Raw genomic sequence first — 27,627 nt, 5'->3', positions numbered from 1 at the left:
ATTTTCACTAGAAAAACCTGCAAAAATTTTTTGCCTACCAAAAAATAATACCAAAATTTATTTCAAATATACTTTACTATATTTCTTTGTGACTTTTTTCTGAAAAAAAAAAATATTTTTTTTGTTTTTTTTTCTATTTTTCTCTAATTTTTATTTTTTTTTTATCCCTACTCAACAAAATTTATTTCTTGAATATTTCGGTGATTTTAGCATTCTTTAAAACAAAATATTTCCTAAAGTAGATATTCATAAAATTCATTTTTTAATTCTGCTTTCGACTTACCTCACCGGCGTTGTCGCTCCCGATCCACCTCGTGATGAGCAACTCTGTCCATTTGTATGTGTAGGTGAGCCAGTCAGCGAGACATCATTGCCAGCTGTAGTGGCATGTGAAACGAGCCAAGCATCAACTACCTGACGTGTGGCTTTTCTGCAATAAAAATAATAAAAAAAATTAAAAAATTGGTGTGAAATTTTTCCTTTTCATATTTTTTAAACAAAAAAAGTTGAAAAATTGGTGTAAAATTTTTTATATTTTGTATTTATGTATTTATGAAAATTAAACACAAATAGTCCTGAAAATATGCTTTCGAAATTTTTTTCGAATTTTTGCAAAACAAAGGTTGTTGTTGTTGAAGTGCCAAAAAACATTCCTCAAATAATTTCGAGGAATGGTTCTGAGATGACAGTGCATGGCCGGTCCGGCTTCCTTACGGTTACTTAGACCCGACAGTAGTGGTAATGGTACATAGTATCGATCTGTCGAGAGTTTGGGTTATTGGACTTATAAATTTATTTTAGAGTAAAAAAGAAACCTTTCTCACAGCAAATTTAATATTATGCTACTTAAGTATATTTTCTTTTTCTTCGTCTCTCCATAAGGACTACTTCAAAATAAAAAAATAGAAAAAACTATAAGCAATTTTATACTTCAACAACAACATACAAATGGAAACCCCTTGACATTGAAAAAATATTGTCACACAAAATACTAAACTACTTCTCACTTCCCAAGCAAACATAGAAAACGAAATACCTATCAATCACAGTCAAGTCTTCCTGCAAGACCAAAAATCAACACTTCAATGAGTTCAAGGACAGAAATGTTGAGTTTTCAAACTTCTGTATAGCCAATTATAGGCTAGTTATTCATGACGAATATATGCGCACAGCTTGATAGGTCCTTTATTCGCTTGAAAACGGCTGACAAAGTCAACTTCATTGGAAAACATCGAAGCTGAGTGCACTTCAAGAGCCATAGCCAGCAACACAAAGGGCAAACACAACAGAATAAATATTATTTTATTTTATTTTAGATATTTTGCTGTTGTTTATTGCACACACAAGTCTGTTTGCCTATTGAGGCAGCTGCATTGCCGACCGCAGGACGAATATAAAATAAATTTTGCGAGAACAAATCAAAATATGACAAGAGCACGACAGCGTCAATAAATCATTCAAGCTAAATAAAATAACGAGATGGCACACTCATGCATCTACGTGTGTGTGCATATGTTTTTAATAAATAAAATGAAAAAGTTGCACATAAAAATAATGTTATTGCCTGCCAAAAGCGCAGAAATTGACTGCAGTGACCCAAATTTCAAAATTTTATCTAAGCTCATAAATTATGACACTCGCTTGTTGGCTGTTGTTTATTTTTCGTTTTTTCGAGTTCTTGTTTTTTGTTATTCTAAGCGCTTACACTTTTACTGCAATTATTTGGGCAAATATTTGCACAGGCTCACAAAAGTTGGCTCTGAACTTGGCTTGCTATTTGTTGTTGTTGTGCAAACATTTATTTTTTGTTGTTGCCCAAATGTTTTTTATTGTTATTTGTGTTGCTCTTAAGTGAGCAGTAAGCAAGTGGCTTTACAGTTTTGCCAAAGCCTAAGCCTAAGCTGTGCCATTGTTAATGTTCCACTTCATAGAGGTTACTCATACGCCATGGCAGCAAATTTATTCAGTTGGCAAAGTGGCTACATTTACTGTTTTGATGCAGTTATGATTGTATGGAGTGTATGTTATAATTATACAGTATTTTATTCGACTTAGTCGTGCTCTTATATACCGTTATATACCTTTATGCTTAAAAACTTGCATTCTAGAAATCGTGGATTATTAGTATTAGTCAACAATGTTGTGTAGAAAAGCGACGGTGCATATTTTATGAATAATATATTTTTAAAAATCGCTGAAAAAAACATAATTAAGATAAGGTCATTATTTGCAGAGCTATTTTTCATATAATTAACTCATGGCTCGCTGTAGTGTCGTATACCCGTACAATAACCGGTTCCAAAATATTCTGTTTGAGGGATTGTCTTTAAAATACGTACTCCACACTTTTCAAGTGATCTGTGACTAATAATTTTATACAGAAACATTTTTTCTTTATCAAATTGACCCTATGACTCCAATTATGCGCACTTCTCTTTAACCACTGCCATAAAAGGGACCGTTCTCTAGTATGCATACATTTTCCTAATTTGCAAACATTTCCTTCATTACACACGCTTTTCTAATAAAAGTCACACACAATGCTATAAATAACAATCTTATACAAAATAGCCAATAATGTCGCAATATTTGACACCCCTCAAAAACTCAGCGAATATATATAGAAAGCAATCACATTCGCCAGCTGCTGTTGCTAAATCTCACCCAATGCGGATTTATGCAAATCAGATGGACAAAAGCGCACAAAAATGTCCATAATTTATAACCAATATACTCGCAAGTGCCAGGCTACATACACACACATCGCCATAAATACAAATACATACACAAACACATGCATATATGCTCAACCAAACTCTGCGAATTTCACGCCAAACTGATTTTTCGATAAATGTTTGTAGCAAAGAAGCGGCAAATATATATATAAATATTTTTAAACACCATAAAAGCGCATTAATGCACATTCCTACATTCCTGCACACGCACATAGCATATAGCATATACTCTCTCCTTTTTCCCACATTCATAAATTTTCTTTTTATTAATGGCCAATTTATGGGGTCAGCTTATTCGGCTTCCGCATGAAGGAGTTTCCACTTTTCCGCTTCTTTTTTTGTTTTTTGCTGTTTCAGTCCGTTTTTCTGCATTCCTCTCGATTTTTACCCCACCTTCAATTAAATCTTCACACTCACAGCATTACCGCTCGCGCCACATTGCTTTCCAGCAATTGAAATTTTCATGCGCACTCTTTCACACTTGCTTGAATTTTTTAACACTTTAATACAATATTTATTTTCATATTATTGCATTTTATTCAGTTATTTTTATTTCTGCTTTGCGTCACTTTGGTCTCATATTCCCTTTATTGCTGCGGCGCGTGTTCGTTGGCGGACACAATATCATTTGAATTCATTTCACTTACTTACATAACGAAACATTATTACAGCTGCTCGTGTTGGCGCTAATAAATTGATTGACATTGTAATATCCTTTAATATCCTGATTCCGTTGGACACAATTTATGGCAATTCTATTTTTATGCCCACCGTTCACTTCTCATACCACTAAGTGATTTTGTGTGTGGTTGGATTTCAAATGTATTTGTGTATTGTTGAGGGATATGGGATTGGTTGCTTCGGGGTGGTAAAAGGAAGTTGTCAAAATTAATGTCGCGATTGGGTCAAGATGAAGTTTTTTAGAGCTTTCTTAACAATTGGTTTTATAGTTCATATAGAATTGGTAAAATAATATTTTTTTTTGTAAAAAATATTTGCAAAACATAAAGAAATGGTTTGCTTTCAAAACAATATATAAGTATACTCTTGAAGTCGGAAATAGGGTTAACAGATAAAAAACATCTAGAAGATCGCTTAGATATCAGGAGAAAGTCCGGTTTACGCAATCAAAGTTGGGAGGATTTTTCTCTTGATCTATACACATACAGATTCAGCAATACGTTAAGGAAGGTATATGTAACCATATTTTTATGAAAAGATCGATATCTTCCTAATCAAATTTAGAAGAGTGAATTAATCAGGCAAATATAAGATTTTTATATCAGAAAGAAACAGTTGATTGTTTGGCCTTACTTGCCTAATATTATACTTTATATAGCCTAACTTTTCCCTTAGCAGAGAGACGAACCATAAATTTAAGGAGGGGTTTCTAAAGCAAAGTTTACAGGAAGGTAAATTTTTTTACTGAGGGGGTTAGCAGAGATACCAACCATCAATTTACGGAGTGGATTTCTGAAGAAAAATTTACGAGAAGGTCAATTTTTTACTGATGAGATCTATAGAAGTTAACTGTAGTAATCCCCTTGGAAAAAAATTCCACATTTGGCACTTCTTAGCAAGGACTCATACCAACTTCTTAACGATAGGAATTTCAAGCGTAAATTTACCAGAAGATCGATAATTTTACTAATAAAATCTATAAGAGTGAATTAATCAGCCAATTCTGAGGTTTTTAGACCACAAATTTCCAGCAATGGCTTGCTTGCTGAATATTTGAGAAATAACTCAATCACGTTCACTTTCTTCTTAGCATAGACGCGCACCAATTTCATGTGGAAAGAAATTTTAAACATAAATCCATAAAATCTCTTTTTTTTACTAAACTAGACTGAAATTTTTTTTTTCTTTTTCATTCGTATGCCGGAAAATAGGGCCATATTAGGTGAGTTATTCAGAATGGCAAATAGTTCAATTTTTTATTTACCCAAGACACAAGCCAACTTCTTGCTGGCAAGAGGTATTGACAGTTTGACCCACTCTAAAATTACTATTACAAACACTTATGTTGTGTTGGATAAAAGAAAAATATCAAGTCGGATCGGAAGTAGAACAAAAGTATATTATATCCATAGCCTTTTGTCAAATATTGGTTAATGTGTAAGATATCTTAATCAAATTAAATAGACATATTTTCTTTGTGCTCGTTTTCGTCGAACTCATTTGCCTATTATAGAAACTGTAAAACTATTTATTTAATATTTTTTCTTATTTTGTAGCCACAACTGTCTTTGAAAGAATTAAAATAGCTTGGCCGGTAGGCAGAAGACTTCCAACAAGAAAAGTTAAATGCCGACTTGACTACCACTTGCTTGCCTTTTGCCTACTGTTGCCAAGCAAAGCTATCTACACAAGCAATTAACAAATACAAATATATTACATCCATGTAAGTTTGTCACAGACATACTTTTTATCTAACTGACTACTGCTTTTATGTTATGGGAGAAGTTGCCAGGCAAAAAATATATAAAATTAGTACTTTAGGGTACATTAACGCGCATATACCATTCCCACGCACGCTCTGCATAAAAATATACGAGTATATTAAGCTGTATTGTCAAGCTCACAATAGACTCGTAGTTATAATGCTATAAATATTTATACAAATAAGCTTAAGAAAACAGATGTGCACTCACAGAAACACATGTATATATATTTACTCTTGTATTTAAGTTCCTTAAGCTGCTTCTTCTTTTAATATAATCACAATTATTGGGATTTGCCACAAGGTCGAGTTTAAGACAATCACTTCGAAGCGCTGCTGTTGTGCAACTCTTTCATACATTTAGCTAGCTAATCCTTTATTTGCTTGTATTTATTAATTTCTGAGCTCATTTTGCGCTCAACCCCGGCATATTAGCGACAAGCACCCACCCTTTGGCATATGCAGCACCCGCTTACCTTATGAAATAATCCTGTACAAATTCTTGATTCTCATCCATCCACGCCTCCATGCGCGCCTGTTCGGCATCGTAGCCCTTTTGTGTTGTATGTTGCATGGTGTGCGGGTTTTGTTGTTGCTGTTGGTGATGATGATATTGATTTTGTGTAGTTTGCAGTTGCAGGGGGACACCGGTACGCTGATTTAACGCATTGGCGTTTTCAAAGCTGACGCACCCTGTGCCCCCCTGCTCCGCCGCTGGCATACGACCGGTGTGATGGTAATGATGTGTTGTTGTTTGGCACTGCGCACTTGGCTCCTCAATGCTACGCAGCTGTAGGCCTGCAAGTAAACAAAGATGGCGGGGATTAATTATTGAGTCACTTAAAATGATTAAATTTTGAAAAAAAATGAAAATTTTTTTACAATTCATAAATTTTTTTAGATAAAAAATATACGTCAATACATTTTTTGGAAAATTTTTTAGTCGGTTTTGGTTTGTGTCTTCGCTAAAAATAGTCACTTATTTCAAATAGCGCTCGAAGGTAGGCTACATTTTTTTAAAAGAATCATATGTAAGGTAAGTAAGTAAGCAGATTTTTTTAATTCCCTCGAATATTGCTTTAACCTAACATCTTTTCCTGAGATTTGGGCCAACGCGTTGGTATTTTCCTAAAAACTTCCATATTTTTGCAATTTTTGCCAATTTACTGTTTCTTTTTATCAGGAAGCGTAAAAACGAGAGCCGAAAGACATTCCAAACTTCAATTAAACTATTTATGAGAAATATAACGGTAAATTTATACACATACATATGTGTAGATATATTTGATGTACATATATACCTTAAAACTACGCAGGTGTAACCAAAATTTTTTATTTGTTATAATTCGCGTTATTAATGAATCCTCCCCGCAGAGTCACAAATTCGCGACATAAGCCTTCGCGTTAAAAAAAAATAATACTCCACAAAAAATAACGATTTTTACATATACCTCTCATAACACAAACATGTATACCCCTTTCATTCATACCCTCGCCCACCACAAGCCTTATTCCATAGTGAGCAAACTGCAATTTGAGTGCATAAAGGATTAAATAAAATTTGTACGAGCAAAGCTTTAACAAGGGCAAACCACTAGGGTGCGACACAAATTGGGTTTGGCAGCAGCAATAACAGCAAAAACAATAACAAACCGCTGGCATATCACACATTCCCAAGCAGCCAGAAAACTCGTTAAAGTCATTTGTGCCACACTAACAAGTTTAAATTATTTTTATATGCCAGCACACATACACACAACTGAATGTGGGTGTATGGGTGTGCCTGTGATGCATATGAATACATAAATGGGAAAATGCAAGCGCATTCATATGAGCAAATTTTATTTCTCCGACCATTGCAGCACTCAAATTAACACACAAATGTTGGCTATAATATTGGCATATACCATATATGCAGATATGTATATACATATATTCATTCATATATACACATATATTGCATACGAATCAAAGTTGTGTGTAAAAAAGTTTCCTGTTTGCGTTTTTGTAGACTTTCCACCACTGCTTCCTGCATTTTTTGTTTTTTTTTTTTGCTTGCACCCTTCCTTCATATGAAGCACATGTTCGTGTGTGTGTTCTGAAATTTGCAAAAAAACAAGCAAACTCAAGCACACACTCAGCTCTCGTATGAAATGAAATTTTTATGCATTGGTGTGTGAAAAGTTAACCGTTAGCAGAAAGTTCCTATGCCACTGATTTATTTTTTGTTGAAGCACATTTAAAAGCAGTAAAGCAGTTAGTCAGCGTTGAGCTCTAATGCATTTGCTAACTTGCCAGCAAACGTGCATTTTTGTTGTTGTTGCAACCTTTATTTGCCATGTTGATTTTACACTTACATTAACAAGCCACGAATTCTTGTTGCGCAAAAGTGCTTAATTACAAATCTGTGAACTTTCTTTGAGTACTTCGGTTTGGGAATTTTGTTTTAATTTCCGTTTAAAGTTTGTTTTGTCTATTTTCGAAAATATGTTAGTTTTTGCTCCAAGTAAAGAGAGAGAGAATAATTATAATCTGAGTTAATTACAATGAATAGAACCTTTATGGATATATTTTTTCATATCTGAAATTTGCTGTTAATATTTTTTTTTCAACAAAAAGGCTCAGTAAAAAGCCTAGTAAATTTTTCCAAAATTTTTTTTTCTGTTTTTTGCATATGTATATCTCAAAAAAATATTCAAAGATTTGCTCTAGTAAAGTTTCAAAAAATTTCAAAAAAATAATTTAAAAAAAAGTTTACATAAAAAAATTTTTTTCAAAAAGTTTAAAAAAAAAAAGTTTTCAAAAAAAAGTTCAAAATGTTTCAAACGAAAATCCGACTTCTCTTTTGTTACAAGCTGAAATTTTTTTAAAATCAATGCCTTTCATGTAGCCTCAAAATGTTTCTAAATCCTAAAAAATTTTCCAAAGTGCAGTTTTATATCCCAACTGTTCAAAATTGAACATGTTCGTTGCTGCCAAAGCACGGACAACAATATTACATTTAAGTCTTTTATATATAATTTCAATGTTTAAATAAGATAAGCTATTATAATCATACAGTCCACTAGTAATAGATATCTATGTTCAAATATATTGAACATACATACACATATACATAAAATAAACACATAAAAATGTATGCATTGATATGCAGCATACAAACATATATGAGGCACGCATGCATTAATATGTGACACGCATGCACTCAAGAAATATCTAATAAACATACATATTTACTTAGGTTTGGGCAATTGATTAGAAATGCACATGTGCACTTGAAAACAACCCAAACCAAGCAATATAAATTATACTTTCTATGACAGCACACACACACACACATGTATTGTATTGTATAGTTAAAAACAACCCCAAGTGGTGTGCTGTAAATATATATATATTTAATTAGATAAGTTAGAATTTTAAAATAGTATATAAGGTTTCCAATTTTATAAATAAAACTAGAATGAAATATTCTCAGCTCGATTTAAGGTCTTTATTTTTCCCCCACCAGCGGTAAGAATTTAAAGATTCTTATTTGAGTTTCGTTTGATCTTACAAAATCAAACAGTTTGATATATAATTTCAAAACATTTGGTCCTTCGAGTCGAAAAAGTAGCTCAAGCCAAAATTGTAAGACCTGTATGGATAAAATACAGGCAACATGTGTAAAAGTCCTATTATATACCTGTTATTTACACAGGCAAATTAATGCAGAAATTGTAAGACGGGTTCATATTCCCGCATATTTATATGATCACATAAGCCGTTTAGTACGAAACTAAACGCTGTGTAAAACTGTTTATTAAAAAAAAATATATTCAGCGGCTGTGAATCGAGGCACAGCAAGGTCAACCAGGCGACCAAAACAAATTCTTCCAACGATTTTTTTAAAGAATAAGAACAGTTTAGTAAAAAATATTAATTAAAATGTCGAACACTGCGGACATGATAAAAAGGAAAGGCGATCTACGCGTAGAAGACGCAGATACAATGATAGGCGTTATAGAGCAGGCAATTGAAAGAAGATCGGAAAAAAAATTCGATCTACAATTGCAGAGGCAAAGCTAAAAATAAGAGACGGAATTGACTTCGAATATTACGAACACCGTCTCAAGCACTATTGGAGCTGCATGGAGGGGGATATCGCCAAATTGGCGATGAAGTACAACAAGCCACGTAATGTTTTTAGGATTAGAAGAACTTTTTTTGAAGTCACCAATAATTTGCGTGTATTGGAGGAGCAAAAGGGAATCAACTTAATAAAAACGAAAAAAATTGGAATTACCAAATATAGAATCGCAAAAATTCTCAGGGGAATTCCGAGAATGGCAATCATTCAAAGAGCTCTTCGAGGAGTATGTCCATAATAATAAGGACATTAGTAACTCCAAAAAGATGAGCTATTTAAAATCTTGTCTTCAAGGAGATGCTAGACTAATGGTTAGTCACCTGATAACGGGATCAGGTGCAAATTACAACACTGCTTGGGAATTACTGGCACGCAGATATGATAACGTACGCAAAACAATTTAATGACAATATCGAAAAGCAATGCGTTGATGATATTCGCAAGCCGCGCGTAGAAGACATTACCTTTGACAAGCTGCGCGTGGAAGATATAACCTTCAAGAAACTTCGCGTAGATAATATATCTAAAGAAGACAAGCTGCGCGTAGATGAAATTACTTTTGAGGAGCAAGGCATATTAACGATGTGAACAATAAAATGTCTCCTGTGGGAATTGAGGAGAATGCAAAAGATGAAATAAAATATCTTGCAGAAAGAGATGTTTGAAAGTTGATGAGACAACAGAAGAGCACGACTTAATGGTAAGCTAAGAAGAAGTCGACAACTAATCAAAAACCATGGATCCTGGCAGAAACGAAGAAAACTAAAGAGGGGGTTAAAGCAAGCACCTCCTCAATTAACGAAAGTAAAATCAATGACAAAACAAAAGAGCAAAAGGAATCTTGGAGAGCTACCACGAGAAGAGAGGACGTTAACAGGTATTTTATTCCCGAGAGGAGTCCTCTCTTCGGAGGAAGTAGAGAGGCTGGTTATCTTTTTACAGATGAAGAATGGATCTGGAACCGCCTGATGAAGAGCCAAATGAAGACAACACAATTAAAGTCGTTGAAGATGGTCCAGAGGGGGAAGAGGATAATGCAGGCGAATCGAATGAGGAATCGGTAAATATAACTATTGGTGAGACGAACAAAAACTTTTGCAAGATAAGGCACCTGATGAAAAAGAAAAATGCACCGATGTAGGAGGTGATACTACCGGCAAGAATTCAGCGCAAAAGAGTTACAAAAACGGTTGCAGCTTGGGATGACACAGGAACATCCAAGGTGGATCCAGAAGCAGTAAATGCAGCAAGTTTGATGACGATAAAACAAAAAAAGATGAAAGACAAGAAGATACGAGACACAACTTCTAAGACGAGAGACGACAAACGTAAAACTATTGATACAAGGAACGATGCATCAAAGAAACCTGAAGTGGAGAAGGATAAGCAACGCGATAAAGAAAAGGAGAAGGACTATAATAAAAGAGACATAAAAGTAAATGAAACTATTGAAATAGCCGAAATAGATCCAGTTGGAAAAGCGGATGTAGTAACAACCATTTGGGAGTTACTAATACCATGGCAGCTTGCGTTAAAACAAACGGACAAGCTAAAAACCAAATGACGACTACAAGCTGCAATCATTTTCCCAGCAGTCACTTTTGCCGCCCGGAGAATGTTCAAAATTGAACATGTTTCGTTGCTGCCAAAGCACGGACAACAATATTACATTTAAGTCTTTTATATATATTTCAATGTTAAATAAGATAAGCTATTATAATCATACAGTCCACTAGTAATAGATATCTATGTTCAAATATATTGAACATACATACACATATAATAAAATAACACATAAAAATGTATGCATTGATATGCAGCATACAAACATATATGAGGCACGCATGCATTAATATGTGACACGCATGCACTCAAGAAATATCTAATAAACATACATATTTACTTAGGTTTGGGCAATTGATTAGAAATGCACATGTGCACTTGAAAACAACCCAAACCAAGCCAATATAAATTATACTTCTATGACAGCACACACACACACACATGTATTGTATTGTATAGTTAAAAACAACCCCAAGTGGTGTGCTGTAAATATATATATATTTAATTAGATAAGTTAGAATTTTAAAATAGTATATAAGGTTTCCAAATTTATAAATAAAACTAGAATGAAATATTCTCAGCTCGACTAAGGTCTTTATTTTTCCCCCACCAGCGGTAAGAATTTAAAGATTCTTTGTTGAGTTTAAAAAGTTTGATCTTACAAATCAAACAGTTTGATACATAATTTCAAACACCAACTAAAACCTAAAACCACTCAATAAAACACTTTAAAATCTCGCACTGCGTAAAAAGGAATTCGCACATACTCAAATATCCCATGAATTTTTGTGGCCACCACTTTCACCGACGCCAAAATCTGCTGGCAACGCGCATAACTGCATTTTCTCATCGCCCTAGCTATGCCATATGTGTGAATATGTGTGTGTTTAGCTAACGTTTATTCCTGCATGTAACTTTTTTGTATGCAGAATTTTATGGAGACATATTTGTGCTGAAGTATGTGTCAGCGCATATCCTGTAACGGAGCTCTTTTTTGCTTTTTTCCACCAGCAACCATGTATGCACGCCAGCGGCATTCCACGCTGTGACATCCTGTTGGCCTTTTTCGCGTTTTTGCGTGTGCCATTTCTACGTTACTAGTATTTGTATACCGTGGGATTTTTTTCACATATCACAAAATATACGCGCAATGGCATTTGAAGCACTTTGCCGTTTTAGTAGTGCACTTTAATGCGCACACAGGCGCTGCAGCATACAAACACTTGCACAGCGCATATACATTTTAGCAGTTGATTTACAATTTTTTTGATATTATTTTCATTTCGTTGCACTCAAATTTTATTTTATGTGATAAAATATAAATAAAAACGGAAATTACAGCAGTTAGTAAAGCAAAGCAGAGTGCACTTAGCAGCGCTGACAAAAATGTTTACAGCCATGAAAATTGAAAGAGACACTAACAATGTGCATTATTGAAATGCGTCGAGGACGCCAGTGGCAATATCAGATTGCATGTGAATTCAAATGCACCTTGTTAACAAAAAAAAATTACGTATATACCATTTTACGCTAGAAATAAATATAAGTTTTTGAAAATATGTTACTCATACGCAGTGTAGGACAGCCTTTTTGTTAACTACGGAGATACACCATACCATCTCTAACTTCTTTTATGAAAAACAGCTGTTTGCTGTTATGTTTACTGAATGGATAATTCTTCTCCTATATGAAAAAAAAACACTACCCACTTGAGTCCAAATTAGCGAAAACGAGATAAAGTTTTTTATTTGGTTACAAAATGTTCAGAGAATATGATAAACCTGTTGAAAGTTGCAACTGTTTCTGGTTTTGCTTATTTTTTCTGTAAGTTTTTCTTTTAAAATATATTAAAGCAAGGCAATAAAATTGTTTTTATAAGAATTTCCGTAACTTTGTAGAAAAATGCTATTAAAAAATCAAACTTTTAGCAAAATTTTGTCTTATAAAGTATGTATAAATTGTGTCTTTTATAAGCAATTTGCCATATAAGGGGAGTTACTCAATAAAAATTAAATTTTTTACTCATTTGAAGAAAAAATTGCAGCTTCTCCGAATTTGATGATATCTCTAAGGTAAGAAGAAATTCTTCTCAGATTACAAGAGAGGCAAATAAGAAATAAAACATTGAATTTTCCCGTCATAAATTCACTTTTTATACCTTGCACTCGTATAAAGTACATAAAAAGCCTCTTTTTATCATAAATGTTACTCATACGCAGAGTATACCCGTAGCTTTTATTAACCAGCCCATCAGAAAAATGCCATAGGTAATATTTTTTCAGAAACTAAAGTTTTCTATAGAATACATAATCTATTTACCTGCTAAGCACATGCATGGAAGGCTAGTGCTCGCTTCTATACGAAATGTTACTCATACGACGTGTATCACCTACAGTTCAGACTATGTGTCTAAGGAATTCAGAACAAATTAGAACTTCAAACCGGCTAAAATTGTAAATTAATATCTCAAAAATTGAGGAACTGTACAAACAGACTGACATGGATAAATCAGCTCACCTCAACCAGCGGGTCATTTATATACATACAAACTTTGGGTTATTTTCTTAAAATGCATGAAAATTTCGAATTTCTGGACTTTTCTTCATTTGAATAAAATATGAATTACCATAAATTCCAACCTTTACCTCCGAAATACTACCAAACTACTTCCACACTTAAAACCACAAACATTTCAAAAGCTACCCGCTTACACTTATCCTAATTTAATGCAACACTGTTATCTTCATTGCAATTTATTAACTCTCTTTTCACAAAAGTTACACACAGCAACCCCCCTAGGTTCAGGGTATTTCTGCTCACCTGATACCGGCGAACTGTTCGCCGTATTTGTTGGTGTTGTAGCGGCCGTTGCAGCTGTTGTGGCGCTATTAGCTGTTGTCGTCGTTGTTGTTGTTGTTGTTGCTGTTCCCGTTGTATTCTTATTTGTCTTATTCTTTTTGTAGCGACATCCACGAAATCGGCACATACTTGCAGCCTGGCCCATGGGGCCCGCCAGCAATGCGAATGTTAGTCCCTCCGTCTTAAAGAGTTTAATTTTGATTTATTTGCCGGCACTGCGTTGTTAACCAGCCACGTCGACTTTAACAGCTGCAACGCCAGCAACGATAGGGTATCGGCCAGCGCTATGCAAGGCAATGTACCGTGTTGCAATTGTAATGGAATTTGCTTTGTGCGCAGCAAGGAATGCTCACCTTCGTTGTTGCGTTGATATTGTTGCTGTTTTCGTGGTTGATCGTTGGGTGCTACTGCTGCAGTTGTTCGAACGAAATTTCGAGTTTGTTTTAACAAGTGTTTTTGTTGTTTTTGCCGCTGTTGCTTCAACACTTTAATTAACCGCTGCTCTGGCTGCTTTTCTTGTTGTTTTTGTTGCCGCAACGTTTTTGTTTTGACTTTTACTTTAGTTTGTAATATTGAAAACTGCAATTGACTCGCTGTTGTGTGCACTTTCATAATAACTTTCGTTGAATTTTGCTGCTTCTTTAGTCGACTGTGTGCTTTTAATTAATTCAATGTTGGTTTTCCGTTGAGCGTTTGTTTGTTTGTTTATTTACTTAGTTGTTTTGTTTTGAGAATGTTATTTTAGAGCTGAATTTTAACTAAGTTACTGTGTTCAATTCACATTCATTTCAAAATTCACTCTCTTTTGTATAGTTCTATGAATTGTTCTTATTGTATTTTCTTTGAATCGCACTGCAAATTTGTAATTTTTGGTAGAAAAGTGAGTAAAATTGCAAACAGTATGAGAAAATTTTAAATGAAAAAAAATATTTACTGAAAACTAGTTTTTTCGTTTTTCAATCAAGGAATATATGCCACATTTTTAAATTAAAATATGTATACATTGTTTTTGTTTTTATTGAAATATCTTGCACTAAGTCACATCTGGTGCACCAATGTCTAAGAATTTCACAACTTATATGTAAATGCGACATAATGAATTATTATATTTAATTTTTATACAAAATACGTTGTTCTTTCTAATATTGTATGTATTTCACTGTGACAACTTTTTTATTGCATTTTATTTTGTTTTTCTAATTTTATTTTTTTCTGTTTTACATACGTACATACATATATTTTTTGAAGCTATTTTATTTTATTTTATTTTATTTTATTTTATTTTATTTTATTTTATTTTATTTTATTTTATTTTATTTTATTTTATTTTATTTTATTTTATTTTATTTTATTTTATTTTATTTTATTTTATTTTATTTTATTTTATTTTATTTTATTTTATTTTATTTTATTTTATTTTATTTTATTTTATTTTATTTTATTTTATTTTATTTTATTTTATTTTATTTAATATAATTTCATTTAATTTTTATTTGCTATCGGAGCTATTAAACGCACACGCGACTTCCTATTTTCCGCTATCGCTTTACTTTGGGTACTTTCCCCAACTCACGTGTTGATTTTCTACAAAATATTTTATTCGCGTCGGAAATGTGATAAAATTATTAAAATTTTGAGCGCTTCGAAAAACACTTGCATAAACAAACAAGTATATTCCGTTATATAATGTGTCTGACGCCACACGTTTTTGAGCTCCAATTTTCACACTTGCCAACACGTGCTGCAACTTTATTTATTTTAATTTTATTTTTATGTTTTGGCGTGTGTGGTTTATGCAAACAGCGTGTTGTATTACACGAAATGACAAAAACAATAAATTTAACTACGAGAGTGAACCTGAGCAAACACGTGCTGCGGACGCTTAGTATCTCTTGCAGCTAGAGGCGAGTGGGTACTGCATATGTATGTCTGGTTTTGAAGTTTATAATTTATTTTATTTTAAACTTATTTTAATTATGGACTGATTTGTAAAGGTAGTAAGCATATTTTGACCCCCCTGAATGTGATTTTCAGTATTAGAATTTTCTGTGCTAAAATTTTTAGAACAACTTTAGGACTAAAATGTTTAAGAAAAATTTCTTAGCACCCAAATTTAGAGATTTAAAGAAACTTTTAAGGAAATTCACTTAACTTAATTTAACATAACTTAACTTAACATAATTTAACTTAACATAACTTAACTTAACTTAACTTAACTTAACTTAACTTAACTTAACTTAACTTAACTTAACTTAACTTAACTTAACTTAACTTAACTTAACTTAACTTAACTTAACTTAACTTAACTTAACTTAACTTAACTTAACTTAACTTAACTTAACTCAACTTAAATTAACTTAACTTTAAAAAGGATACTGATTCTCTACCAAAACGCTCAGATTTCATACAACATTTATAATGCGCCTAATTTTGGGCTATGAAAGTTATATATATCACTTTACCTCTCCCGGCTCTCAGTTTTTGAGTAGTCGGTCTGAGATTTTGCCCACATCTTTCTCTTCGCCAGTATCGAAATTTGGAAAAATTTGCTGTCTAAAGTAAGGCTACAATCTCCTAGGTAATTCTTCAGATCGGATTACCACAGCTTCGATGCAAATTGACCACTTAAACGTAAAATAAAGATCTTTCTAAACCTCTGAGGAGTGTTTCGGCGCCGCCAAAGTTAATGTTTTCTCTTGTTTTCATAAATTTTTAATAACAGCTAGCAATGTGTACTCAGATATACACACATATCTGCAGTTACATTGTAAGAGCATCCCTCAAACATAACCATCCCACTGCACTTAGCGAACTTTCAAAAAAAAAAATTAACGTCAGTGCAAATGCACAGAAAAAATTAAACAAATAATAATAATAATAATAGTAATAATTAAACAAAAATATTATAAAATCCAGAAAATAATCCAATAAAAATATAATAAAATCTAGCGGAAGATAGCACAACGTACAGAAAATAACGGTCGCGCCATTGCAGGGTTGCTGCACAGCCTTTGCCACCTACGTCGAATTTGAATTTAAAGCTTTGCCTCGCATATAATTTATTCATAAGATTTCTGTCATTTTTATGTGAATATTATGCGCTGCGTAAATGAGCATGTCTTATTTACATACTCACACTTCCACAGGCACACATAAAAAAAATATTCGTACACACACACACAATTGTATCGAAAGCAACAGCGCGAGCCGCCGCGGCAGCAGCAGCCGGCGAGTCAATTAACAATGATAATATTTACGCAGAAATTTAGTGCAAAGTAGCGAAGCGCAAAAGCGTGATGGCTCTGGCACACAATGCACTCACACATGGATACTTAGGTGGCTATGTGCGTGTGTGTGTGTGTATTGAATTACAATAATACGTTTAATCCGCACTGGCTTATAAATTTTAAAACAAACAAGAAATTGGCAAAATAAATATGGCAATTTCTTAAATAAACAGAATAGCTAAAAGATAAACAAACGGCAAACCGAAGACAAGCGTAGAAAATGCAGAAAATGGCGAGATGAATGAGCGTAAGAAGTGTGAAGCACATGGATTTTCGCAGCGCGACAATATACATGGCAGAAAGCATCAAGCTGGGTAAGAAACGTAACAGTATATGATTAAAATTTCCTAACCAAAATAGAAGCAGTCAGAAAAAATTAGAATTGTAAAGATTTTGCAAAGAAAGAGAATTTTGTCACCAGGCAAAATGGGTACTTTTCAATACAGATCCTGAACAACTTTCGATTTAAATTTGTATAAAATCAATAAAAATTGAACTAGAAAGTTTTTTATAAATTTGTAGGTAACATGATACTGATATATTTCTGATCTAACAATTAAGATCTTCTTGAATAAAAAAAAATATATAAAAACACCTGGAAAAGTATTATCCGCTGACCGGCAAAAAGTTTATACTAGTTGTAATGTAATTTATAACTGGTTCATTTGTCTGCAAGGTGCTTATTTAGGTGTGTTCATATATACATTTTTAAAAATAAGTCAAGTGACTGCACAGGTTGGCTGACTGTGAACAGGCCACGCGCTTCATTCAGTTGACAGTGAAGAGCAGTCAATCAAAAAAGCCGGCAGTTGCCATATTATACATTTCTTCTTTCATTTGGTCTTACTACTTCGCTTTTAATGGAATGACGAGCACACGCAGGAGATTAAGCTGGAAGGAATTTTAAATGGAATTTCTTCACAAATAGATATAAGTGTGCAAGAGAGAAGTATCACCTTTCGATTTTAACAATTTAAAGAATTACTAAAATAGGAAAAATATAGTGCAATTCTCTGTGTTTGGTGGGATCAAAAAGGTGTGATATACAATATCAGATGCTGCGCCAGTAATTTCTCATTTTCCCACCAAAGGAGGAGGTCAAACATAGCTTCTTCGATTCGATACTCTCTACCGCACGAGAAGACAGCTATTATTAATTAAATATAGCTTTTATTAAAATGTTTTGTCAGAGCTACAGTTATTTAGTATATTTACATGCAACCACATTCACACACTAATTACCCGAGTATCACAGGGACCTCAAATAAGCAACCAAGAATTGCATTTCACCGGAAATATGTTAATTTCCTTTTCAGCTTATGAGCACATGTCATAAATATGAACTCAAGCCATTGATATTTGGCTCGTTTGCTGTCTTTACTGAGAAAGTAAATGTGAAATCCACATAACTGGGTACATTTGGTTTTACATAACTTACTTAGCATATAATATACAAGCATTAACATCTCCCATGTATGCGCTGCATGCCGAGTGCCTGAGACTATAACTAAAAGCAGACATTGTAACAAGAGAGATGGGCGTGTTGTAAGCACACATACATGTATATAAGTATACCGACTTATTGCTATGCCACTCACCGGAAAATGCATTTCCAGCTAAAATGTGCCTTACTGTCAGCAAATATGCATATGATTTGCGTCAATTGAATTTTCAGTCAAGGTATTGGTGAAAAGTACGGATTTGTGGCAAAGAACCGGAAAGTCGGTAAGAATTTACAAATAAAAACCGTAAAAGTCAGTAGTGGTTTTGCATGAGTTCACTAACGATAAGTGAATCACAGCGAAAGATAACAAAAAAAGCTATGAATTTCCTGTTAAAGCATGCAGACATGTAAGCACATGAAAGCTTGGAAGCTTGAAGTATATACATACATACTTGTATATACAGCATTTAGCATTTCAATAATATATACATAGATTATTTTACTTAATTTTTTAATATTTGATATAGAATATTTTTAATATATAAAATCAGCGAAAGCATTTCGAACAAAATCATGAAAGCTTTGCAATATTTATGAAAGCTCTAAGTAAAATATTTTCAGATGTTACTATATATTATTAATACTTCATACCAAATGATTTCAATATATAATTCGCTATAAAAAATGTTAAAGAAAGCTTTGAAAGCTTTTGAATTTTTTGTATGAAATCTTAGTAAACTACCTTCAAACAAACTTTGTAGTGTATTAAGTAGTGTAGCTCAGTAAGTTTGCAGAAGATATCAGAATTTATTATTTACACTTTTCAGAAACTTTAATGGAAATGTATTGAGCTTTCGGATGAAAGCTCAAAGAAAAAGATTTTCAAATATATTTCTTTGTCATTGCGCTCTATTTTTTCAATATTTCATTCAAGCTCTTGAAAAATGTTCGATAGCTTTTTGAATTTTTCTATGAAAGCTCAAAGTAAACTTTCTTCAGATTTTATTGTGCATTTTTAATACTTCAAAAAAAGCTTTGAACGCATTTTAAAGATTTGTATGAAAGCTCTTTGGGAGCTATCTCAGAAGCTTTCGCATGAAAGCTTTAAGATAAAGGTCTTCAAAAATATTTTTTTGTCATTGCGCTCCAATTTTTTAATTTCATATCAAATTTTTCGATAACGGTTAGAAAGCTTTTTGTGTTTTTCTATAAAAGCTCTAAGACATTATTTTCATATTTTATTGCAAATTTCGAATACTTCATACCATATATAAACCGCTATGAACAATTTGAAAAAAACTGTGAAAGCTCTTTAAATTCTTTTTAAATTGTTATGTGAAAGCTCTACGTAAAATACTTTCAAAGAGATTTGTTTTTGATTGCAGACATGTTTTAATATTTTATATTAAATTTTTTTAATATATAAATTCAGGAAAACTATTTCGCACAAAGTAATGAAAGCTGCTTGAAAGCTTTTTGAATTTTAATATGAAAGCTGTGAGTAAAATGTTCTTACAGAGATTTCATTGCGTATATTCCATATTTATATTTTCGATTTGTAGGATCAGCAAATGCATTTCGCACGAATTAATAAAAACTCTTATAAAGCTTTTTGAATTTCTGTGTGAAAGCTCTAAGTAAAAAGTTATCACATAAATTTCATTGTATTTTTTCAGTAATTAATGCCTCATAAGTTACAACTGTAAACCCAGATATAAGTGTATGGATCAATAACCTGCTAAAGTGTGTCACCAGACTCGTGACTTTAGCTTAATTATCGATACAGAAAAGAAACTACGAGCAACAAGGCTGTACTTAGACAAGCAAAGACTCCATAAAAAAATTTTAGGAGCAACAATTAGCAAAAAACTGAATTAAAGAGTTCATGTGCCTATTGGTGCCAGCGTCTGGCCGCTCATGCAACATACACCACACACACAACACTCTTCAAGGCACCATTTTTGCATTTGGCCGCCGGCAAACTGCTTTCAAATTAATTCACACCAACGCAGACACATTAAAAAGCGCTTGATTAGCATGAAAATGTGCTGAAGAAATTAAATTAAAATGAAAAGCGTATAAAGGCAAAGAAAAACAAAAACCCAAACACACAGACACATAGACACATAGACAAATGCTTACAGAAAACTTTTGCTGCACTTTTGCTGAGTGCTCATGGCCCCGCAGGACCAGCCGGCGGCGAGTCAGCGACATTCAAGTTAGTTCAAGCATAAGTAAGTAATGCGCGACGGCAACTTTTCCACGACGCGACAATGTGACATGCCAACACGCCAGCTGTTATCCCGCCGGTGCAATAAGTAGCCATGAAATGTCTGCACTGAAAGGCAGCCAAACGCTTGGAACACAAAGAGGCGCACGAAGTGGCGTGCAAAGTGTATTCAAATGGACGTTAAGCATCTTTCAGGTGAAAGGAAAGTTTCTTTCTGCAGCATACTTGTTGCTATTGTTTTCGCTTTTTTCACCCATTCAATTGTGGAAAATTTCGCTCGCTTCATGCGGCACTTGCACGCGTTGCCAGACTGAAGAATTGATTAAGTGTTGCACCGCCAGTACCGCTGTGCCGTCTATGCATGTGGCTTGGTTGCGTAATGAGAAAAGTTTGCAGCTTTGTTAAATGCGAGAGGAAGGAAGTGCAGTTGAGGAGCAGGATTGAGCTATTTTTCTTGCGATTTAAAAGCCAATGACCTTGTGTTTAAGAATAGAGAATTGAAATAGTATATTTGTATGCGATTTATTTAATAAAATTTTCCATTTTTTGTAATTTTCCTTAAAATTTTAAATTAGTTTTTTTATTTATATTTTTTCCTTCAAACGAAAAATAAATTTTTGGTTAAATACCCAAAGAGGTAAAAACCTGAAAATTTCGAACACCAATAATAAATATATTTTCTATCTCATATACATTTGGGAAACTTTTTAAAGAAAATAATAAATAAATTCTGCGAAAAAGAATCAAAGCTGCGACGCTTTGAACAATTAGCACATTAAGCACTTTTTCTCTGGAATTCGCAATGCATTGTGCACAAATTGGGTGTGATTTCCAAAGGAAATGTTATGCGTGAGTGAATGACAATCGCTTTGTCGCGAAAAGTCTAAAAGTCTACACAAACAGCAAGCCACCCACGAATTCTCTGTTAACATACACCAAAGCATAGCTGACAATACAACCCTGAAAGCACACTTCGCATGTATTGGTGTGTGTGGGAGCATTCAAGCGCGGAATTTTTATGCACGTAGGTAGACATCAAAGGAAATGCAACATTTTTCTGGAGGAATTTCAGCTCGTATGTGTGTATATATTCATGTCTATGTGCACGTGAATTCCCATCAATGACTGATATGCAATCTTCTTCGTTACTTTTCATACAAAAAGCGATGATTTATGAGGATAGTCGTAACAATAGATACTTCTATTATTATGTATCTAGCGATGCATGCTCTTCAGCTGATCTATGAACCTGCATATATTTCACCTACAAATAAGTTTCTCTATTTGAATTGATTAAATCCCAGATATAGCTCAGCGCTATTGCACTTCAACCTCACACGTGATGCATCGCTTTCACTGCGTTTCAATAACGGTATATAATATATTATACATATCTGCATGCGCGTGTATCAATTATGGCGCATTGCCAGTGGCTGACGCTTATCTCAGTTTATTTCAAATTTATGCTAATGTTGTGTGATTATGAGCAACTAAAATTTCAATTTTCTCCTAATTGCCTACCACTTTTGTATTTAATGGCATTCCATCTGCAATTAAGTGAATTCATTTGCAAAACTGTGAGCTATTAATGCAATTGTGTATGCAAATGCACTGTTTGCTCTCCAGGTAAATTCAAGTGATGAAATGCTATTGCAAGCATTAAATTTAATGTCAATGCTAAAAGCCAATTGCAGAAAATAATTCGTTGAAAATGTATAACTAGACAATTAACATTAAAATAAAATATTTTTTGACTTTTTTGGTGGGGTTGAATTTTTATAATAATAAAAAAACAGGTTTGGATATTCTATCGGAAGCGAAAGTTTTTAACCGATTTCTGGAAATTTTATTTTTCATTCAAAAACATATATAATTTGTTAACAAAAATAAAATTCGAAGTTAATATAAAATTTTTTTAAATTAAAAAATAATTATTTTTATTTAATTGTACATTATTTTTAATTTTATTTTATTTTACTTTATTTTTCTTTTTTTTAATCTTTTTTTTCACTTAAAAAATTATATTATTTTTTAATAAAAAAAGTATTTATTTCAAAATTAATACTTTTTACATATGAAACATTTTTTAAAAAGAAAAAAATATTATTATTATTTTATTTTATTTCATTTTTTTACTTTATTTATTTTATTTTGTTTCATTTTATTTTAATATTTTTCATTTGAAAAATAAATAACCTTTTTAAATAAAAAAATAATTTTTAATTAATTTTACATTAGTTTAATTTAATTTGAATTGATTTGATTTATGTTTTTTTTTATTTTTATTTATTTTATTTTTGTTAATTTTTTGCTTTTTTATTTTATTTTATTTTTTTTATTTTTTATTTTATTTATTTTTTTATTTTTTATTTATTTATGTATTTTTCATTTGAAAAAAATATATATTTTTTTTTTTAATATTTTATTTTATTTAATTTTATTTTATTTATTTTATTTATTTTATTTTATTTTATTTTATTTTATTTTATTTTATTTTATTTTATTTTATTTTATTTTATTTTATTTTATTTTATTTTATTTTATTTTATTTTATTTTATTTTATTTTATTTTATTTTATTTTATTTTATTTTATTTTATTTTATTTTATTTTATTTTATTTTATTTTATTTTATTTCATTTTATTTTATTTTATTTTATTTTATTTTATTTTATTTTATTTTATTTCATTTCATTTGCCTTTATATACTTGTGGTTTCAATCTTTCATCTCGCAAAATCTCATTTCACACCACAAACCCGTAAAGGCTCCTCCTTTTTCTTTTGTCTTATAACAATATCTTATTTCAATCGCTTCAAACGGATTTTAAAACTTGTAACAAAATATTTTTCACCACCCATCTCAATCCACCCACTGCTTTGTACTTAGCGCTCGTCTTACAACGCACGTTGTCGTAGCAATTTAACACCCCTGTAAATCACAACTTTACGCCTTCGCACACCCACGACAATAAATTACTTACTTCACAACTAGCTGGCGCAATAAATAATTAGCAAATGAATAATGAAGAATATTCTCAAGTGTCGCTGACACAAAGAAGAATTAGAAACAAGAAGCGGAAACCCGCAATTACACCAAGAAAATACAGTGAAAGCATTCACAACGAATTCAAAGAAGTTTAAGTTATGTTGAGTCAACTGGGAAGATACACTCCTTCAACGTGTGCATCTTGTCATTCACGAATATTTGGGCATGAGAAATCCCTGTGAAAAGTCGGTGCCATGCGAGCAGTGTGCGTAGATGTTCAAGTCATGGGTATATTATTTCACTCCGAAGTTTAATCGACAGTCCCTGTGGACGGCACATGTTGCACTCGCTCTAACGCATAGAAAATGCAACAGTCCGCTGGCAGGGTTGTTCTCCCATATTCTCCAGATCTGGCCCCCAGTAACTATTTTCCCTTCGCAGATCTTAAAAGAATGAGCATTGGGAAGAAATTTCCATTGAATGAAGAGGTGATTGCTTATTTTGAAGCAAAGGGCAAATGGATGCTATAGTCAGTATGTCACCATCGAAGGAAATAATGTTGAATAAAAAAATCAAATTTTACGAAAAATGTGTTTTACAATGAAAGCCCAGCGACTTTTCAGTTGACATCTTAGCTGCCATACAAACTGACTGATAGAAGTCAAGTTCTTATATGGAAAAATTATTTTATTTTATGAGATATCATCAAGAAATTTGGCATGAATTATTCACTAAGGCAATGCTGTCATATAAACTAGTCAACCAAAATCAAGTACTTCTAAGAAGTATCTTGTATTGGTGAATACGATTTTCTTATTTTAGTTGCAACACTTGATGAAGTGATTCACCATACACTCAGAGAGATGATTTCATGCTATCAAAGCAATTCTTATAAAAGTGAAAGCAATTAAAAGTTTGATTAAATTTGATTTAGTTAGATTTTCAACTTTAATTTCCTGCCTACCCATGCACATGCATATATGTAAATATATAAACATGTGCTTGCATGTAGATTCCCGTTATTAAATACCCGCTATTTGAATTATATCAGCGAGCCACAATTAGATTTGATGTTATACCCAAGCGTCAAGTATACAAAATGAATGAGTAATCACCAACGCCAACACAAAATGTTAGAAAATACATATGTACATGTACATAAATATACATGTATAATATGTGTATGAATTATTTATTATGCATAAATCTGCTATCGCTGGTTTTATATGATTAGGTAATTTTTTTTTTTTTGGTTGAATTTTTATTTCGATGTATCATGGCTCTGTCAATCAAACTAATATCGTAAGCGTAGAAGAAATGAAGACCGTTAAATGATGGCAATAAGCAGAAGCTGAAGTGTGCTAGCTGTCGTTAAAAGATAAAGAGTTTATGAATACAGACACACATACATATATACCTACACTCTAAGTACTCAAGATCATGGCAAAAGCTAAAGAATCAAATAAGCGTATTTATTGTGTCAGAAGCAAGCAAACAGACCGAGGCGCATACCGAGTTCATGTGATCGAAACAGAGCAACAAATATTGAAACATTACGCACTCACGAGCGCATTAGTTCTCGTCGAAACTTTGCTTGTATGCTAGCGCTATCAAGATCGGAAAGAGCAAACCGTAAGCTGCCGCCTAAATTGCTGCCGGCGCCGCTGCTTAATGCCAATGTCAGCTGCGCAGTTCAAAAGCTTACTGTATTTGTACCTATGTATACCGTTTAAGTAAGATGGTATTAGTAAGTACATAAGTACTTATATGCATGTGTCTGTGTGTGTAATCTGCAAAGCACGAGCAACATGTGATAATAAGATTTATTATTTATTTACCAAAATAATAAAGCTACAGGCAACGCTCGTAGCAGCAGCGAGAACAAATGCCGCCTATGAAGGTGTGGACGTATACACTGTATATGTAATTCAAGACGTTAATAGATAGTGAGATTATGTGTGGTAAAGTCACAGAATGGCGCGCGCGAATTTTATTACAAATAAATACATACATATGCTTACAAATATGTACATATAAGCATATATACATATAATTGTTTACAAAATAAATTTTAGTACAAGAATTTTCTATGTATTTATAAGTAGATAAGTATAGCAATAATCAGAAATAATGGATATCCGCAACTTCCTCTATAGCGTGAATGTATAACACTTAATGAGCTAACTCGTGATTGGGAAGTCAGAAATTGGCTTTAATATGTATTTCATTTAAACAATATATAGAAGAATTAAACCTTTATTTTAATATCTGCTTTTCATAAAATCTTGAAGAAGTTAAACAAACAGACAACTGGTATAAGTCACATAAACTGGTATAAATTTTGTAAAGTGATGTGTATAATAAAACTCATGGAAACACAATTTAATTTTTAGATTGAATTATGGCCAAGCAATCGAAAAAATCTGGTATGAATTTTGTGGAGTGGTATAAATCATAACAAAACAAATAAAAAAAAAACGAAATATAAATATGAGCCAATATTTTCCGTTACAGCTTGAAAAGTTAATCGAACAAACTGGTATAAACTGGGTAGACTGGTATAAACTAAAACAGATTGATAACAAGATTTGTAACATAAACTGGTAAAAACACATGCTAACAACCTTGGAAAGCCAATCAAAAAAACTGGTATAAATTCCGTAGACTGGTACAAACAAATAAATATAGATAAATAAATTTGTAAAATAAACTGGTACATTTAAAATTTTGTGTTAAACCTTGGGAAGTCACAAAAAAAACTGGTATAAATACAGTAAACTAATATAAACAAAAAGCGGTAGATAACAAGCCCTTATAACACTTTTATGCTGCTACCACATATTCTATTTTATTGAACTTCGCTATTGCCTTTAAATGATCATTTTTTTGGACTAGGGGGCAGAGCAAAGATCAAGCAGTTGGCTAATAGTTATATCCTTATATGCCTTATTTCTGAGTAGATTTGTTATATTAGCCAGAAGAATAGTGGAAAGCGGTTAATAAGTTAAGTTATTAAGTACTTACAACCTTAGACCTTAGGAATTGTACAAAAAGACATTTTTGTGTCCACAACATTCCAAAACCATTTCTTGCATAAAGAAATTAATATTTTTTATATTCACTTAAAGTTCAATCTATATACAAAAGAGAGAAAATAAAGATCGGCCTAATCACGAAATTTCTCGAAAAGTTTTCGGAAATGCAATTTTTGAATTTTCTTTCAAATCCAAGTCATTATGAAAGCAAACGGTTTTATAAATTTAAAACCTATCCGATTTTCTTTATAGAAACTTTATCAAAATTCACATAATTTAATAACACAAAAACTTTATCATACAAATTTCAAATTGCAATTCTCACCAGTTCGTTTTCTTAACGGCCACCTTATTGACAAACGATCAGCACCAACCATATTTTCAAAAACTCACTTGCCGCACATTAAAGATTTTAAAACCAACTGCGAGCTACCTTAACGCTACGCTAATATTTATAGTAAATTGTCTTTTAATTTTTATATAATTTACCAAAATTTTTTATATTATTTTTGATTTTTTAATCATTCATAACTTTTTTATTTCCTTTTCTCTACTTGGTCTTCATTGTTAGCGAGTTATCGCGCCGAACATCCTGGACAAGCATTTGCCTAATTTAATAACTTAATCGACAGGTTGCTAATACCGTTAATGACATATGTTTAAATGCACTTAATTAAACTGAATGGACATATCTGATGCAGATAAGGAAGATAAATTGAAAAGCACTTGAATCCCAACCGAATATGGCAAGAGAAAGAACGAGATATTCGCCGCCGCCGCACAAAAAAAATAACAGAAATTACTATGACAGCCTGATAGATAAGAGGTGCTGGCGCATTGTCAACATCGTGGCCATGTTTGGCAGATAATAGGGTAAACAGAATTGTGTAAATATGTAGATACAAAAGCTAAATAG

General features: G+C 32.5%; 1 protein-coding gene across 8 annotated transcripts in view; it reads right to left on the bottom strand.

The window, feature by feature from the left end:
- The window catches only part of LOC105230829 (dual 3',5'-cyclic-AMP and -GMP phosphodiesterase 11), a 167,147-nt gene that overhangs the window by 20,548 nt on the left and 118,972 nt on the right, over positions 1-27,627 (bottom strand). For 3 of the 8 annotated variants that reach the window (XM_049449123.1, XM_049449121.1, XM_049449130.1), the window contains 2 exons: positions 5,655-5,976; positions 284-430 (listed from right to left, as the gene is read on the bottom strand). In XM_049449123.1, the coding sequence (XP_049305080.1) occupies positions 284-430; positions 5,655-5,899 (392 nt within the window). In that variant the 5' untranslated portion in view covers positions 5,900-5,976. Of the gene's footprint in view, positions 1-283; positions 431-5,654; positions 5,977-13,690; positions 14,582-27,627 lie in introns of those variants that run through there. The other 5 variants (XM_049449103.1, XM_049449106.1, XM_049449119.1 and 2 more) reach the window with 3 other exon arrangements.

Source organism: Bactrocera dorsalis, chromosome 1 (assembly GCF_023373825.1).
Source record: "Bactrocera dorsalis isolate Fly_Bdor chromosome 1, ASM2337382v1, whole genome shotgun sequence".
NCBI classification, from domain to species: Eukaryota; Metazoa; Arthropoda; class Insecta; order Diptera; family Tephritidae; genus Bactrocera; species Bactrocera dorsalis.
Note: the sequence above shows the minus strand (reverse complement) of the source record. Positions and strands in the feature narration are given on the sequence as shown.